We start from the raw sequence: 18,596 nt of genomic DNA, 5'->3' as shown, positions 1-18,596 counted from the left end.
TATTAATGATGACACCTAAGTCCTTCTCCTGCAGAACATCTTGAAGATGGACTACGTTCATGTGGGAGCTATTTCTCGTGTTAGACCTTCCGAAATGTAGGACTTTGCACTTTTGCCTGATTGAAATGGAATTGCCAGGTGAGGGACAATTGCAGTACTCCATCAAAAAAGGATCTTGGAGGAGATCAATCTGGTCATGATTGGAAACACGTCCAAACGTCTTTGTGTCATTTGCAAAGCTGTATGTTTGCAATTCCTCACAACTTCCGGCAGATCATTAATGAAGCTCATGGTGCAGCAGGAGCAGACAGTGGTGACGGTACAGTGGAAGCAGACAGTGGTGACAGTGAAGCAGGTGCAGGTAGTGGTGACAGTGCAACAATAGAGATTGGTAGAATTGAGATGTGGGAGACAGTTTTTGTGGTTGATGAGATGATTAATATGCAGATTCTTCATTCTGCAGGAAGGATCGTAGACATAGAATACAGTGCGGTTTTGAAGGAGCGGGAGTTCGGGACGTTGAAAGAAAGGTAAACGATATTGCTTCCGATCATGGCAGGAAGAAGTTGGTTGTGATACACCGAGGAGCAAATGATTTAGGGAAAGTTTACTCAGAGGGGCAACATTTGGGGAGCAACCACCCACCCAATAGAACCTCCTCGATCCCAATTTGTTTTTAATGTTGTGAACAAACTTTGGTACATCACGGGTGATGAAGATGGTGATGAAGTTTCATCAGAATTGTATGTGTAGTTTTGGAGAAGAAAACCAAGACATATTTTGGGGGGAAACCCCCCTTAGAGTCAGATGTTTCTAATGTCATAAACAAACTTTGGTAAGTCATGGGTGATGAAGGTTGTGGTCAAATTTCATTGAAATCGTTTGTGTTGTTTCTGAGAAGTTACAAATATTTGTGGATGGACAGACGGACGGACGGACAACACGCCTTCCCATAAGCTCCCTAGAACTACTTTAGAGGTTAGCTAAAAACCATCCCTGGGAATATTATTACAAACAAACTACAGTTGGAAGCTGTCCGGGGCTCAGCGACGATCCTGAAGAGAGTCCTCAGCATAAAACTTTGAGAACAGAAAACTTGACAGTTTGGTCCATGAATCGTGATCCCCTTACCGAAATGAAGGTGGATGTTTTGAACCCGCCCTGGAAGGACTCCATTCCACATTCTGAAACCCGCATGGTGTTTCATGGTGTAGTTTTTAGGTTTTTTGTTTATTTTCTTTTCTTCCCCTTAGGGGAGGGGGCATGGGCTTGGCCAAAAACACACATCAACCACACAACCCCCCCCCCTCCCAATAAGACCACCACCAACAGCACTCCGTACACATGCACACAGGTATTTTTCTTCAAATTTTACATATGAACAGTCAGGAGAATTGCCAATAGCTGCGAGTATTTCTCAAGGAGGTGAGAAAGGGCTTTTACAAAAGCTCCAGGTTGGAGTGGAGGAAGCAAAGGAACAGCGAGGAAATGTAAGAGTACATAAGGCACCGTGGCCAGATAATGTGCACCTGAGAGTATTGATGGAGGTGGCTGAGCAGGTAAGTGAGATGTTAACGGATATTTTCAACAGCTCACTGTTTTCAGGACAGGTCCCGGAGGATTGGAGAGTAGCAAATGTAACACCATCATTTAAGGAAGGATCCAGAGAAGAATTGGGAAACTCTCGATCTGTGAGTTTGATTTCAGTTGTAGGGAAGGTGTTGGAGACATTAATTAAGGACCAGATGAGGAACCATTTAAATAAATACAAACTAATTTAAGGTAGTCGGCATGGATTTACCAAAGGTAGTTCCTGCTTAACAAATATTTTAGAGTTCTAGGAAGTAGTGTCTGATTGGGTGGATGATGGAAAGGCAGTGGACATAGTATATCTCGACTTAAAGAAGGTATTTGATAAGGTACCACATCGGAGCTTGTTAGCCAAGGTGAGGGTCAGGTAGCTCATTTAATTGCAAACTGGCTTAGTGTTAGGAAGCAATGAATGTCTTGTTGGGAGGATGTAAGTAGTCGGGTCCCTCGGGGATCAGTACTCGGCCCATTACTATTCATTATTTGTATCAACGATTTGGATAACGGGGTAAGCTTTCCAAATAATAGAGTAAGCTTTCCAAATTGGCAGATAAGATAATAGATAATAGGGTTAAAAATAATAGAGTAAGCTTTCCAAATTGGCAGATGACACAGCTTGGAGGTAAGGTGGATAGCAGAGGGGGTGGTGATCAGATTTAGGAAAGTATTGATAACTGTATAGATTTGGCAAAAGATTGGCAAATGGAATTTAACCTGAGCAAGTGCAAGGGGTTGGGGATGGGAAAGAACAAGGAAAATAGAGATTACAGGATGCAAGGAGTAATTGTGGAGCATGTCACACAACAGAAGGATCTGGGGGTGGTAAGAGTTATGGGAGGTAGGCAGGCAGCACAATACCAGGTAGCTATAGGTAAAGCAAATAGGGTTTTAGGTTGTATTTGGAGGGGGGTCATTTACAAATCAAAAGAGGTGGTGTTAACATTGTACAGGAATTTAGTGAGGGCCACATTCAGAATATTGTGTGCAGTTTTGACAGTTTTGGTCACCACAACTTAGGAAGGACATAGAAGGACATGGAGAGGGTTCAGTGTAGGGCTACGAAATAGATTCCGGGCCGAACTCGGCTCAGCTTTGCGGAGCGGCTGAAGGAGACAGGGCTTTATTCACGAGAAAGGAGGTGGATACGAGATGTGATAGATTGACAATGAAAGGTATCGATAAAATAAATGCAGATTAATCATTCAGCAGAGTAGACAGTGATAGGACCAGATGCCATAGCTGGAGAGGAAAGAAGAGGAGAGTTAAGACGGTAGTAAGGTAGGGGACTTTCACTCTGAGAGTAGTTAATGCATGGAATGGTTTTCCTGGAAAGGTAGTGGCAGCAGAAACAGCAGATACGTTTAAATTAGAATTAGGTATGTACCTGCAAGTTATGGAGATAGAGGGGTATGGGGATGTTGGCAGGACTTTGAGGTAGCTTGAGCATTGATGGGTGATTGTGTGCATGTGTACAGATAGTGGGGCAACTTTGCATAACAATTGTGAATTTTGTGAGGAAAGCACCAAATTTGGCACACGAGTGGCCTGACATATTATGAACAGATTTGGATATTGGGCCATCTCAAATTCAGCCGCTTATGGCTGTGGAATCCATTTTCCACTGCCATCAAAAATTTTGAGATGGCCCAATATCCAAATCTGTTCATAATATGATAGGCTACTAGTGTGCCAAATTTGGTGCTTTCCTCACAAAATGCACAATTGTTATGCTATAATTAGCGAAGTTTCCCCACTAAGAGTGCTGTTGGTGAGGGTCTCAAAAGGGTGTTGTATGGTTTGATGTTGTGTATTATTTTTTACTCAAGCCCATGCCCCCTCCCCTGGGAGAATTAAAAACACAAAAACTAAAAAAAACTCCCCAAAAAACACAAAAACCCCCTTCAATTAAACCAAAAAAAAACGTTTGACATTTTTGTATTTTGGTCTGGTGTTGATAAATCGGGAATGAATCCATCTTGACAATCTGAAAGGAGGTATTAGGTCAGGTGTTCCATCTCCGGACTCTGACCGGTGTACAAGAACAGCCCCCACTCCGACGCCGCGATGTCGTGCAGCTTTGTCACTCGAAAAGGTGGTGAAATCACCCAGCAGGTCCCACCACGACGTCCCAACTCGAAATCCCAATCATGCACAACGCCGCCATTACGGTCCTCCCTTCACTTCGACGTTATTTCTCCTGTTACGTCACCGAGGAAACGAAATAAACATTAAAAACGTGCCGATGTTTGCGACATGATTTCGGTTTCATTTTCGTGTTTGTTGCCATCGTCGGCATGACAACGGAGGTACTGTGACGTAGTTGGTAGAGGGCGTTACCGCCATTGTGCGTTTGTATCTGAAGGGGAAGCATCGTTCGAGATTGAGTCGCCTGAAGTGAACAACATGAGACGTTCGGATTTTTTAAAAGGACAATTTCCCGAATGGTTGGACGAGTCGACCAAGGATTTCAACGACGTCCGGTCGAATCTTCAGCGTTCGTCCGTCAAACTCGGACCTGTGAACAAACCCTCAAACAGAGAGACGACGGACCACGTCCATGCGGAAGGTATGTCCGCTCTGTGATTTGTACAATGTCTGCCGTACCACGGCCGAGTGAATGTAAATACAGATATCGAGTGAGGAGGGAAATCCCCGTTTGGTTTGTGGAGAAAACGTTCCGTTTTAATCCGATGGCGGGTGTGTTGCGACTCGTGGGGATCTCGGAGCGGCCAATCCGCCATTTTACCCACAAACAACAGGGGCTTCCGAAGTTCCTTTTCTTTGTAACGACTTGCGGGAGAGCTCTCCAAGCGGCTTAAGCGCTCGCGAGCTCCTTGGAAAGTGAACACGTCTCTGGTGTTGTCGGGATTGGAAGCATGTTGTTCACGACTTGTGGAGATCGACTGGTCGGTCAGGCTTGGCATTCCATTGGAGGTGATTATCGGGTGTTAGTTATTGGTTACACGGTTGCCATGGTGATTGGGGTTTTTTTTTTTCTTCGTTTGGGATCTTTAACATGACCGTCCGTGTTCAGGTCCATCGAACAGAGGAAGTATGTGAGAAACACCGGCGATGGTTCTGGAACCTTTGAAGCATTTGCTGCACAATGTATTTTTAATGAGTATGTAATAAGTGAATGAAGTTAATTATGATAATTATGACGAGCCGGGAGGCGACGATGGTTCGCGGCCATTATTGAACAATGCCACGATAGGTACAATTGAGTTCGTGGAAGCTTTTGAGGAAGCCCTACCGTAAAAACCTGTCTCTTCCGTCAAAATTGACCAAATCAAATCGGATTTTTTATATGTTGGACTTATGGACATTACGCACAGCTTCGAGGAAATTAAATTGCGAGAAAAAATAATCATAAATAAGTTAAAGTGGGCGTCGCTCCACCTACAAGGGGCGTGGGACGCCCCTCATACAAAAAGACACAACTCGACCATGATATCTAGCTTGTGTCCAAGTTTCATCAACATCGCATCAAACGTCACGGAGCTATGCTCTAGAGAGAGTCACAGACAGACAGACAGACAGACACAAAGAGACCATGATATCTCGCTTGTGTCCAAGTTTAATCAAGATCGCATCAAACGTCACGGAGCTATGCTCTGGAGAGTCACAAACAGACAGACAGACACACAGACACAATGAAAATAGTGGTCACTGCTGGCGCCCGCGAACCAACACTGCTGGTGCCCACGAACCAACACTGCTGGTGCCCACGAACCAACACTGCTGGCACCCACGAACCAACACTGCTGGTGCCCACGAACCAACACTGCTGGCACCCACGGACCAACACTGCTGGTGCCCACGAACCAACACTGCTGGTGCCCACGAACCAACACTGCTGGTGCCCACGAACCATCACTGCTGGCACCCGCGAACCAACACTGCTGGCACCCGCGAACCAACACTGCTGGCACCCGCGAACCAACACTGCTGGCACCCACGAACCAACACTGCTGGCACCCACGAACCAACTGCTGGCACCCACGAACCAACACTGCTGGCACCCACGAACCAACTGCTGGTGCCCACGAACCAACACTGCTGGCACCCGCGAACCAACACTGCTGGCGCCCGCGAACCAACTGCTGGCACCCACGAACCAATAACACTGGTTTACAAGAATATTTAAAAAATTCTGAGGCAAGCATGTGAATAGGTGTTTCTGACTAATTTTGATATTCTGAATTCAAATTTCTAAACAGATTTGCTCTATCACCTCAAGTTTTTTTGCTTTCACATATCTCATTTTTTTTTTATTATAATGCATATATTTATAATACTAGTGCGTGCCCGTACATGTGTGGCCATACGTGCATGGCCGTATGTGCAAAATATATATATATATATATATATATATATATATATATATATATATATATATATATATATATATATTCAAACCGCGTGCCAGAAACAACAACCACACAGGCTGTTCCTTCGCTCTCGCGTGCCCGTACGTGCGTGGTCGTACGTGCAAAATAAAAGTAATAAATAACTTTCAAACAGCTACACAGGCCATTCTTTCACTCTCGTAAACGACGACTGGATTGAGGCATTGTGTTTATCAATAAATGCACATAAGAAATCGAGAAATTATTATAATACAGTAAGTCATCACGATCCGGAAGTCCGTACGTTGTAACCCGTAATGGGGAACGCACTCTAACTTGGCCATAACTTGGGAACCACTTGTCCGATTAATTTCAAACCTTTTGAAAGGCAAACAAACAGAGATTGCTGGAATTATACATAGAATATAGATACTGTGGGTGCAAAACGCCAAGCAACGTGTCCTGTCATTGGTAACTGATGCGCCCTTTCCCCATCGGCCACGCCTACGCAGCAACATCTCCTGTCATTGGTTTGGTAAACAAATGGCCGCAGCAACGTGTCTTGTCACTGGTTTGGTAAATAAATGGCCATAACTTGGGAAACAGCTGAAACGGATGAAGAAGAACGATATCAAACCTTGAAAAGGCACCTACTAACGTCCCCAGCGTCAATTGTGACATCATATCAAAACAAAAAAAAGAGGAAGTATTGTGACGTCATAGCATCGTGTCCTGTCATTGGTTGACAGATAAATGGCTGTAACTTGGGAACCGCTTGTCCGATTAATATCAAACCTTGAAAATGCACATCCTCAGATCCCTGGCAATATTCCTGGCAAGTTTCAATCAGATGGGACCAGTGGTTGTCGAGAAACGGCGGTCGCAGACACACATACAGACACACACTCAGAGATTGCTGGAATTAAAGATAGATAATGTGTTTATTTCATATATGGCATATTACAGAATGAAACTAGAGGGGGAGCACTCGGTAGAGTGCAAAACCTCCGCCGCCAATACTGCTAGGTCACTCAAGTGAACCTGATATCCTATTCATTCAATTTGATGTCAACAGTGCACAGAGTTATAGTTTGCAACTTTCCCTTTTACTTTTAACTTTTACATACTCAATTCATTCGTCATAACGTGGGCACCAGCAGTGTTGGTTCGTGGGCACCAGCAGTGTTGGCGGAGGTTAACAAAACATAGACACAGAACACTGACAGAACTAATTATTACTATTACTTGGATATAAGCATATATACACATCATAGTACTACAGACAGTCAGAAGTGAGTTTTTTTGGAGGATCTGGTGTACTTTGCCTTCGGGATGTCGCGCAGGAGCATCCAGCAGAAGTCCCCCATCATGCTGGGGTTCCACTTGCCTTGGTAGTTGCTCTCCATCTTAGAAATATATTGGTGGAACCTTTCCCCATGTTCGTCACTTACTGCTCCGAGGTTATGGAGGAAGAAGTTGAGGTGGGAGTGAAGAAAGTGAATCTTGAGAGACATTCGGCACCCCATATCCCGATAAGCCTGCAACAACTTCTCGACACGCATTTGATAATCTAGTGCCCGTGTGTTACCAAGGAAGCCATGGCAGACTGACTTAAATGCTTCCCATCCTCTCAGTTCCTTCAAGGTGAGCTTCTCCTCGAATACCTCATCCTTCAGCACCTCTCTGATCTGAGGGCCGACGAAAGATGCCCTCCTTGAGCTTAGCAGAACTGAGACCTGGAAACAGAGTGCACAGGTGTTGGAAGGCAGCGCCATCCTTGTCCATGGCCTTCACGAAATTCTTCATGAGGCCAAGCTTGATATGAAGAGGGGGAAGAAGCACCTTGTTCATGTCCACCAGAGGATTTTCTTGGACACTGTGTTCCCCAGGCACGAAAGTGCTCCTAGACCCCCAGTCCTTCTGCGTGTGGTGCTTGGACACAGCCCGACTGTTCCTGAGACAGAGAAAACAGCAATATTTCGTGAAGCCTGCCTGCATACCCATAAGGAGCCCAATGACCTTGAGGTCCCCACAGAGGCTCCACTGGTGCTGCTGGTACTTGACAGCTTCCAGAAGGAGCTCCATATTGTCATATGACTCCTTCAAATGAACTGAGTGGCCAATGGGAATGCTGGGGTATTTATTCCCATTGTGCAGGAGCACAGCCTTCAGACTTCGCTTGGAAGAGTCTATGAAATTGTCACGTGAATTTCCACAAAATCATAATATAAACCTATATGTAATGTATAATATGGTTGTATTTACAAATGCATACGCACATACAAGCATACATACAAATACATTATTCATTTTACTATCAAATTGTGTGCAAATGATTCTTCTATAGTATAAAATAAAAATTAAAAACCCAGCTACTTTATATAAAAGTATCATCCTACCGGATAATTGTAGAGCAGCACTAACCACCCTCTCTCACCACCAGTAAGCTACTGGCGTTCCCAGCCGCATAATGCACATGTTTGACTTACGGAGTTTTTTGGATGACGCAAATAGCGTCATCGGCTTGCCAAAGTGTTAATTTGAGTTCAGCATCCCTAAATTGTCTAAAACACCTATTTATGCAGTGTATTACTGAAATATTTAGATTTTTTGGGTCTCGGGCTCTTTGTATACATGTACGTACATGTATACATGTATATCTCAAAAACTAAAGGTGATGAGTGAAATTGGATTTCGTATCTGAAATCAGCACCCCAAAATTAGGTAAGAACACCTATTTTCATGCATGTCTAAATTTCTTTGTAAACCAGTGTAATTATCGTGTTTGAAATTCCTTTTGTGTTTCACTTCATCATCGAGTGAGCGGAAGAATTCAATTTCCTCATCCAAATGGAGAGATCACTGATCGTGCTTTTGAGTCTCCTGTCAAGAGTTTGTGAATCTTCTCCAAGGATGATCGTTTTCCTGAAACAAGAGATTCCCTGTTGATAAAAACGAAATGGCAAAATGGAGATGAAGAGATCAAGGAGATGTTTGTGTCTCGAGGTGAGGTTCACACCCTTGTTCTGAGGTCATTATGGCGGTACCTGCGATGAATTCCATCTGGACCTGACTGGAGACTTGTCTGGTTTCAGTGATTTGAGATGTTTGATCACTTCAACACTCTTGTCTATCAGAGACATCGGCTGGAACTGGTTCTGGAATGAATTGAGTTCCCTCCATTCGGAACACTGAAGCAATATATTAATTTAGTGTTTCAGTTTAATCATCTGGCTTTCTGTGAGGGAGTCATCGTGCCTGAGTGGAGGAGTGATCCACTGTGACGAGTCGTCTGATTTTAAACTTTAGACAATATTTTTGGAATTTCCATTGATTTCAGTTCCGATTCCGATGTGGAACTCTTCTCTCAAGTTTGTCACTTCCTCAGTTGCCATATTCCAGATATTTTGTGTTGATCACAGTTCCATGTTATCTTGCTCTTCTGATCTTCATTTGTGTGCATCACAAGGCTGTGGAGTAGCATCATTGGCGGAGGACACGGCTGTGCCGCTGATGTAGTGCCCTCTGTTGATTGCGGGTAGGAATTTGTAATTTGTTCAGGGTACCAGCGAGAGCTCACCGACTCGTCACGAAGGACACCATGGGATGTTTAACTTCCACCAACGAATGCTGACAGATGGGATGTCCATTTTGGGAAAGCACACACATTGGTGAATCTCTCCGCCTGTGAAACACAAGAATGACAGGTTTTAGCTGGATTAGGATTCAAACCCAAGCTAGACAGCTTTGAGGCAAGTATGTGTACCTCTTCAGGCTATCCTGTCAGCCAGGCTCTTCTGATATAAACAGACAAATAAAGGGGAGGAAAATGTATCAATTTCTTCAATGACATTTCCACCTGGTTATTGGATTCGCTAGATATCCCTTATTGTGGGGTTTTCCGTGTGTGTGTTAGTGTGTGTGTGTGTGTGTGTGTGTGTGTGTGTGTGTGTGTGTGTGTGTGTGTGTGTGTGTGTGTGTGTGTGTGTGTGTCTGCAACGCGAGGCTCCACAGCACAAACCACAAACAGATTTCGATGAAACTTGGCGAACAGCTGCCATATGGGTTGGGAATGTGCGCATTTGAGTTTCGTTGATAAGCAACCACCCGTTGCTATGCAGCGGCCGAAAAACCGCGTTCACTATTTTCAATACTTGTCCTACAGTTTTGAATGTGGAGAAACGAGACTTCGGAATTAAACACTTCGAGATATTCAGAAAATTTTACTCGAGCTGATTTTTGATTTAGGTTTTATTTTTCAAATGGTAGACCTGTGAGGAGTGCCAGTTGGCAAAATACTCAATAGGAAAAATCTTGCCAGGCAGAGGAACAATTGTATGTGAACCAATACGTCTTGGCAATGAATCTTCGTCGGTGGATCGGTCAGAATGAAAAGCATCGTATCAAGCGCTTCGATCCTAGCGGATCCCTCCTCGCCTACCGGCTTGTTATTTTTCTTAACGTGTTTTGGGCAAAGGTGAGTCTTTTGTGGAACCCACTGAGTATTTTGGTTCAGAAAACACTTTTAACATCACTCTCAGAAACATTCCAACATGTGGACAGTGATATAGAACTTCTTGTCTGACTTGTCTACAAACATGTGGACCAGACAGGTTTTTAATGTTTGGTAAAAGATTATTTTGTCTGTGAATGTTTTGTGAGACTGTCAAATTGAGATGAGCCGAGTAAAACAAAAGTTTCAGTGGAAGTTCACATGTTTCAGAAATCATATTTCAGAAGGAAACATTTCCTCAAACAAAGTTGTGGATATTCAGGAAGCAAATCTCACAATCACCGATTATTGGACTAAGTTTTCCAGGAAATGAAAGTTTGATAAAACAAAGATGTCCAGTTTAAATTTAGTTCACCTTTTTAAACAAGCATGCACTTATTTATCATTGTCTGTTCAATGTGAGGAAATCCCTGTTAATCCACCAATTCAGACTGAATGTAATAAATTATTCTGTATTTATTATCCCATCCCCAGGAGGGAGGGGGCGGGATATTGTAATCATCCGGTTTGTTTGTCTGTTTGTTACTTACGAAATCTTTAGATTTCGTAAGTATATTGATGACTTCCGTCATCTGTTTGTGTGTTTGTTTGTTTGTGGGTGTGTGTGTGTTTGTGTGTTTGTTTGTAGGCACGATAACTCGAGAACGGAAGAAGCTACCAATGTCAAATTACACCACGTGATTCAGGAGGGTGATGGCTAGTGCTGATTAGATTTTGGTCAAAATCGGTCAAAGGTCAAGGTCACAGTGAGGTCAAACATTCTATTTTTGATGGTTTGGAACAGAAACATCATAGAAATTTCTGGTTTGCTTCGCTACCTTCTCCAGTGACAGCTTTTATTAGACAAGGTCAGAGGTCAAGTTGACGATTTCGTAAGTACCAGTCTATGACTGCTTGTTTGTTACTTACAAAATCTTTAGATTTCGTAAGTGTATTGATGCCTTCCGTTTCTGTTTGTTTGTTTGTAGGCACGATAACTCGAGAACGGAAGAAGCTACCAATGTCAAATTAGACCACGTGATTCAGGAGGGTGATTGCTAGTGCTGATTAGATTTTGGTCAAAATCGGTCAAAGGTAAAGGTCACGGTGAGGTCAAATATTCGATTTTTGATGGTTTGGTACAGATAACTCGAGAACGGCAAAAGCTACCAATGTCAAATTACACCACGTGATTCAGGAGGCTGATGGCAAGTGCTGATTAGATTTTGGTCAAAATCGGTCAAAGGTCAAGGTCACAGTGAGGTCAAACATCCAAAAAATGATAACTCGAGAACGGAAGAAGCTTCCAATGTCAAATTACACCACGTGATTCAGGAGGGTGTGGCTAGCACGGATTAGATTTTGGTCAAAATCGGTCAAAGGTCAAGGTCACAGTGAGGTCAAACATCCAAAACATTCGATTTTTGATGGTTTGGTACAGAATCATCGTAGAAACTTCTGGTTTGTGTCGCTACCTTCTCAAGAGACAGCTTTTATAAGACAAGGTCAGAGGTCAAGTTGACGATTTCGTAAGTACCAGTCTATGACTGCTTGTTTGTTTGTTTGTTTGTTTGTAGGCACGATAACTCGAGAATGGAAGAAGCTACCAATGTCAAATTACACCACGTGATTCAGGAGGGTGATGGCTAGTGCTGATTAGATTGTGGTCAAAATCGGTCAAAGGTCAAGGTTACAGCAAGGTCAAATATTCGATTTTTGATGGTTTGGTACAGATAACTCGAGAATGGAAGAATTTACCAATGTCAAATTACACCACGTGATTCAGGAGGGTGGGGCGAGCGCTGCTTAGATTTTGGTCAAAATCGGTCAAAGGTCAAGGTCACAGTGAGGTCAAACATCCAAAACATTACATTTTTGATGGTTTGGTACAGAATCATCTTAGAAATTTCTGGTTTGCATTGCTACCTTCTCTCGAGACAGCTTTTATTAGACAAGGTCAGTGGTCAAGTTGACGATTTCATAAGTACCAGTCTATGACTGCTTGTTTGGTTGTTTGTCTGTCTGTCTATGAGCAACTTTATGGCAAAACGGCTTTAGCAAACACTACCAAATTTAATCCACAGGTGGGCAATGAACCTTGGACGACCCCATTAACTTTTGGGTTCAATTGGATCAAAGGTAAAGGTCAAGGTCATGAAAAGATGAAAATCGTTTTTCACTCATAACTTCGTCAAAAATGATCTGATTTACTTCAAACTAAGCTTATAGTGAACCTTATTGCTTCACGGAAAAATATTTTCACGAAAAAAAATAAGTGACCACTATATTGGTTGTTGTTGTGTGTCTGTCTGTCTGTCTGTCTGTCCCGAGCATAGCTCCGTGGGTTTTTATCCGATCCTGATAAAATTTTGGTGGGAGGTTTATATCATAATCTCGTTGTGTTTTCCTGAAAATGGGCGTGGTGCGCCCATTATTGGTGGAGCCACGCCCAAAAAACGTGTTTTTAGGGGGTAGCCGATTTCAGTTTGCATTTTCTCCTAGGGGGTTTGGCGAACCTGACAGGGATTTCGGTATTTGGTTAGCCCAATGGCACCTGCATAGCCCCACGGAGCTCGATTTTTCATTTCCGTCCCAAGGTCAAGGTCACAAGGTCACGAACTTAGAAAATTGCGAATTTTAACATAAAAAAATTTCTTCTCTGAGGGGTTTGTCGAATCTGGCAGGGGTTTCAGTATTTGGTTAGCCCAATGGCACAAGCATAGCCCCATCGAGCTCGATTTTTCATTTTTGTCCCAAGGTCAAAGCCACAAGGTCACAAAATTAGAAAATTGCGAATTGTGTTTTTAGGGGGTAGCCGATTTCAATTTGCATCTTCTCCTAGGGGGTTTGTCAAGTCTGGCAGGGGTTTCAGTATATGGTTAGCACAATGGCACCTGCATAGCCCCACGGAGCTCAATTTTTCATTTTCGTCCCAAGGTCAAGGTCACAAGGTCACGAACTTCGAAAATTGTAATTTTGACATAAAAATACATCTTCTCCGAGGGGTTTGTCGAATCTGGCAGGGGTTTTGGTATTTGGTTAGCCCAATGGCACCTGCATAACCCCACAGAGCTCGATTTTTCATTTTCATCTCAAGGTCAAGGTCACAAGGTCATGAACTTAGAAAATTTCGAATTTTGACATAAAAATCATACGACCGCCAAAACTTTGAGAGCTCAAATGCCAATAATTTTTATGCATAATCTTGAGGTCATTCCCCACCTAAAGTCTTCAAACCATTTTGCTCTATCTCGAACACCTTTCCCGTGGCGCCCCCTTCAAGTTTGTTTTTACTCTAATTTCATCAAAGAATGGATAATCCGATGAGTGTGAAATGCCAGACAGCCTGTATGACGTTATATTGTTCCTGGAATGTTCCAGAGGAAGTTTTGCACCAAAGGTCATAATCCTTGACCTTTGACCTTTAAAGTTCACAAACGTCAAATTTTCAAAGTTGTGGGAATCAAACCGGGTTTTCGACCTTCTTCGACGAACTAACTCCAATAAGCTATAACACGTATCCTGTTTCCTTATTTTAGTGTCCACAACATTGTTTTGTGACCTTTAAAAGGTTATGCAAAGGTCAAATTTTTAAAGTTGTTGAATGAAACCGGGTTTTCGACATTTTGCAGCTAATAACCTGTCACTCGTACCACATCATGTTGATCATTTTTATAACTTGGTCAAACATTATCACATTGTCTCATCCTTGACTTCTGAAACAATCTACATCGTCAAATACCGCTCGTGAACCATCGTCGTCTTCAGACTTGTTCTATTTGTCACTTATAATCCTACCCATTCCGAGAGTGAAAAATGCATGTTTGTGAAGATCAGTAGGGTCAGAAGTTTTGGGGGTCATGGTCATCGGTCAAAATTACAAATTTTCCATTGAAACTAAAACATGGTTACGAAAATACAACTTTACGGGAAAACGGCTGGATCAAACACTGTCAAATTGTATCCACAGGTGGATAATGAACCTTGGATGACCCCATTAACTTTTGGGTCCAATTAGGTCAAAGGTCAAGGTCAGGTCACGAAAAGGTCAAGATCGGTAGGGTCCGAAGTTTTTGGGGTCATGGTCATCGGTCAAAATTACAAATTTTCCTTTATGAAGCAAAAAAGGTTTAGGTTAGCAAGATGCGTGTTTACTATGGAAGACATATATCAAGTCCTTTATTGGCTTTCATTTGACACCATGGCCTTGAAAGGTCAAAATCATTTTACGGTCATAACTTCGTCAAAAATGGTTTAATTGACTTCAAATTAAGACTAAAATATTCCTTATTCTATTCCTTATAATCAACATTCAGGTTAAGGATGTATCATTTTTCACTTTGATCCCCAAAATAACTTTATGTCTTAAAGGGGCGGGATTTGTTTATGCCTGGCACCACTTGTTGATTGTTGTGTTTTTTTCAGGTTCGTGGTTTATAAAACCCCAAGGGGATGAGGAGTTTGGTGAGTTCGAATGTATAACGAAACTTCGTCACAAACTGAACGACTCGCTGTACGACAAACAACAGGCGAGATTGCAGGACGAAATAAAGGTATGGTTGATTGTTATGATGTGTCACTTATTGAGATATGGAAAATCATTCCGATGAAGTAACTAACCATTCACTCACCCTCATCCAAAATCAACTGGAGCAAACCATGTTTGTGGGAATAATTTCCTTTGGAGTGAAAAAGTATTCCTTGTCGCTCTCATCAAAAATAAGAACATCAATCCTTGTTTAGTAACTAACGATCCTGGTTCTTATTGGATCCCGATGGCTGTGTGACGATCTCTGGACACACTGGGAGGCATATTCATTATCCCTACACTTTTTTGTTTGAAAAAAATGTGGATTTGTAATCGTCAGTCTGTCTGTCTGTCCATCCATCCGTCCTTTATGCTATCTCCTCCCAAACGCTTGTGCAGAAATTCACCAAACTTGAGAGTTATGATCACCACATGGTATGAAGGTTCAAGAGCAGGGTCATTTTGGCCCCGCTCCTTCGGGTGGGGTCAAAAATGAAATACCAAAAAATGCAATTGTGGATACATTTTAATAATTTTAAAATGAAACTTTGTATCTGCAATCAACATTAGTGGACACTTGAAATATGTCACGATGTTTTTGGATCCATACCCCAGGGGATGGGATCTTGGGGGTCACAGGGGTCAAAACAGAAAAATTTAACTCAAAATTTGATATTTGGTAATTCCTGGTGGAATTTTTTGCAATCTTTCAACTGCTTTTGGTGGGAGGCGTGAGGATTTTTGATGGCATGCCATTGACTTCACTCTCATTGATTGATGTCATTTATTGCTCTTCCTTTGAACTATTTTCAACTAGAAAGTTGAATTTTTAATTTCCACTTCTAGAACAGTAGAACTGTGAAGTGAGTTCGTAGTGAATCCTCTTGATTGCCTGTGCATGAAGCAGAGACACCTGTTTCGTTTTTATGGCAATTAACAGAATTTTATTTCCATGTTTTTGACAAATCTGATACGTGCTGCTGCAGGTTGCATATTGGAACATGAAATTGCTCGATTTGAATATAAAACTGTCAGAGAGTGAAAGATTGCGAAAAAACCTTGAGTTCAAGTTGAAATTCAAGGTGGAGCAAACTCAGAATGAAAAGTATTGTGGGGAAAACCTGAAGCAGAAGGACAAGATGCAAGGTGAGGTGACCCTTGAATGGATGTGCTGCTAGAATTGGTTGGAGAAAACAGTCTCAAAACTTTAATTTTGTTCCTTCTCTGTCTTGACCTGCATCCTGATTTATCATATAGAAAGAAATGTACAAATAGAATGAAGGCATTTGGCTTATTATGCCAATGCTGTATCCACACCACATTAAGAGTAATTTATTGTTTACTTTTCTTCTTTGTACAATCCCTGTTTTACTGGTAATTACCTCCACCACTGAAGGTGAAGGTGGTTATGTTTTCACCGCTTTCTGTTTGTTTGTCTGTCTGTCTGTCTGTCTGTCTGGGTGCAGCACATTTCAAAAAGTTATGGACAGATTCAGAGGAAATTTTGTGGACAGGTTGGTTGTGTGACAAGGACGAACTGATTAGATTTTGGTGAAGATCCGGATCCGGATCTGGCTACTAGAATTATTGAATTATCAAAGTGATTCTTCACCATTGAGAGAAAGGGCTAAAAACAAGATACAGTATAACAGGACATCTCAAAAATGTTGTGGACGATTTGGACGAAACTTGGTAGACAAGTGGGGTGTGTGGCAAGGACCAAACTCTTCAGTTTTGCTGAGAATCCGATTCTGGATCTGGACACGAGGATTATTTAATTTTTAAAGTCATTCTTCACCATTGAGAGATACGGTCAAAAACAATAAATAGCACATTTCAAAAATATATTGGGCCCGACATGTTCTTGTGGATCAGGCATTGCTTGGCGGAGGTATGCTCTCCACCGAATGCCCTTCAGGTTTAATCAGCATTAACATCCATGTCTCTTTAAAATTAAGTTCCATATCCCATGATTCTGTCGATAGGGAATATCGATTATATATCTGCACACAAGAATGGTATGCCCCTCTTCATGGAGAGCAAGCGGTTTTTGAGGATCAGGAGAAACAAAACAGTAAAAGTCGAAATAATTACATTAAACCGCTGCAATTTTCTTACAAACTAACAAACTGAACTTTGCAAACCCAGCAACAAAGTCAAACTTTGTGACAAGCTCTTGTTAATATTTGCTATATTCTGCAACTTTAGGATTACCCAACACCATCACATGGGGCATTCAGAAATCTCCTCTGCAGTGCACATTAATTATTTTATTTAACATAAAACACTGAAGGCAACTTAAACTGGCTGAAGCTGGGAGTTTTGTTCAAGATAAATGATGTGCTTCTTCCGGGGCAGTTATTTCTGAATGAAAAGCAAAGCATGCTCAGCGTTCCGTCATGGAGACAAATCTGTTGGACAAGTTTAGCAGTGTTCCAGTTTGTGCAGAGAAGAAAAGCATTCATGGTTAATATCTCAAACACTGACCCTGAAAAGAATGAGGTCAAGAATCTGTAAAGAAAGCAAGCTTTCGGTGTGTGAACAAGCAAGTAGCCCCTGTTGGGTTTGGGTACAAACAAGTGAGAGCAGAGTTTTCAAATCTTGTAATTCACACAGTAATTTGGGGTTCACTGTGTTCAACTCATCTGCTTCATCCATAGATTTAAACAAACAACAAAATATACAGTGGCCTGCAAAAGTATTCACCCTGACCAATAATGCCACATTTAGATGAATGATGCAGAAACAATGTTCCCAAATGAACTTTTTTTATTCATAACTGAAGAGAATAAACTTAACACTTGTCATTGAAGCAGGTAACATGCAAGGAATACCTGTAAAACACGTGTACAAATCAAAATTCACTGGTTGTAAAAATATTCAGCCCTTATGTCAGTACTTGGTGGAGCGTGGAAACACCTTTTGCAGCAATGACTGACATGAGGCTTCTTGGGTTGGTCTCTACCAGCCTTCCCCTGTGAGATGGTAAAATATTTGCCCATTCTTCACATGAAAATTGCTCTAGTTCTGCCAAGTTTGATGGGCATCATCGATGGACTGCAATCTTCCAGTCTCGCCATAAATGTTCAATTGGGTTCAAGTCAGGGCTTTGACTGGGACACTCAATAACATTTATTTTATTCTTATTCAGACACTCCAGTGTGGTTTGAGCTTCGTGCTTCAGATCATTGTTCTGCTGAAATGTGAATCTCCCACTCAGTTTGAGATTCATGGCTGACTCAAGCAGGTTTACATCAACCTTTCTCCTGTACTTTGCACCATCCATTGTCCCTTCTTTCCTGACAAGCTTGCCAGTCCCTGCTGATGAAAAGCAGCCCCATAACATGATTCTGCCACCACCATGCTTGACAGTAGGATGGTGTTGAATGGGTGATGTTCAGTGTTAGGTTTGCGCCAGACATAACACTGAATTTAGACCAAAACATTTTCTTATTTGTCTCGGATGACCACAAAACATTTCTCCACATGCCTGCAGTATCTTTAAGATGCTTTTTCACAAACTCCATACGAGCTTTTAGATGCGTCTTTTTCAGTAATGCCTTTTTTCTTGTTACCTATCCATCGTGGCTAACTTTGTAAAGAGAACAGCATGTTGTTAATTGATGAACATTGACCC

General features: G+C 42.1%; 1 protein-coding gene across 1 annotated transcript in view; it reads left to right on the top strand.

The window, feature by feature from the left end:
• LOC147012689 (uncharacterized) overlaps window positions 1-18,596 on the top strand; it is a 58,192-nt gene that overhangs the window by 1,810 nt on the left and 37,786 nt on the right. The window contains exons 3-7 of the mRNA XM_085855748.1: window positions 35-96; window positions 240-530; window positions 3,897-4,156; window positions 14,857-14,984; window positions 15,946-16,105. Coding sequence (XP_085711874.1) covers window positions 35-96; window positions 240-530; window positions 3,897-4,156; window positions 14,857-14,984; window positions 15,946-16,105 — 901 coding nt within the window. The remainder of the gene's footprint in view (window positions 1-34; window positions 97-239; window positions 531-3,896; window positions 4,157-14,856; window positions 14,985-15,945; window positions 16,106-18,596) is intronic.

Source organism: Eptatretus burgeri, chromosome 14 (genome assembly GCF_056783735.1).
Source record: "Eptatretus burgeri isolate ZD-2024b chromosome 14, Ebu_testis_v1, whole genome shotgun sequence".
In the NCBI taxonomy this organism is placed as follows: Eukaryota; Metazoa; Chordata; class Myxini; order Myxiniformes; family Myxinidae; genus Eptatretus; species Eptatretus burgeri.
Note: the sequence above shows the minus strand (reverse complement) of the source record. Positions and strands in the feature narration are given on the sequence as shown.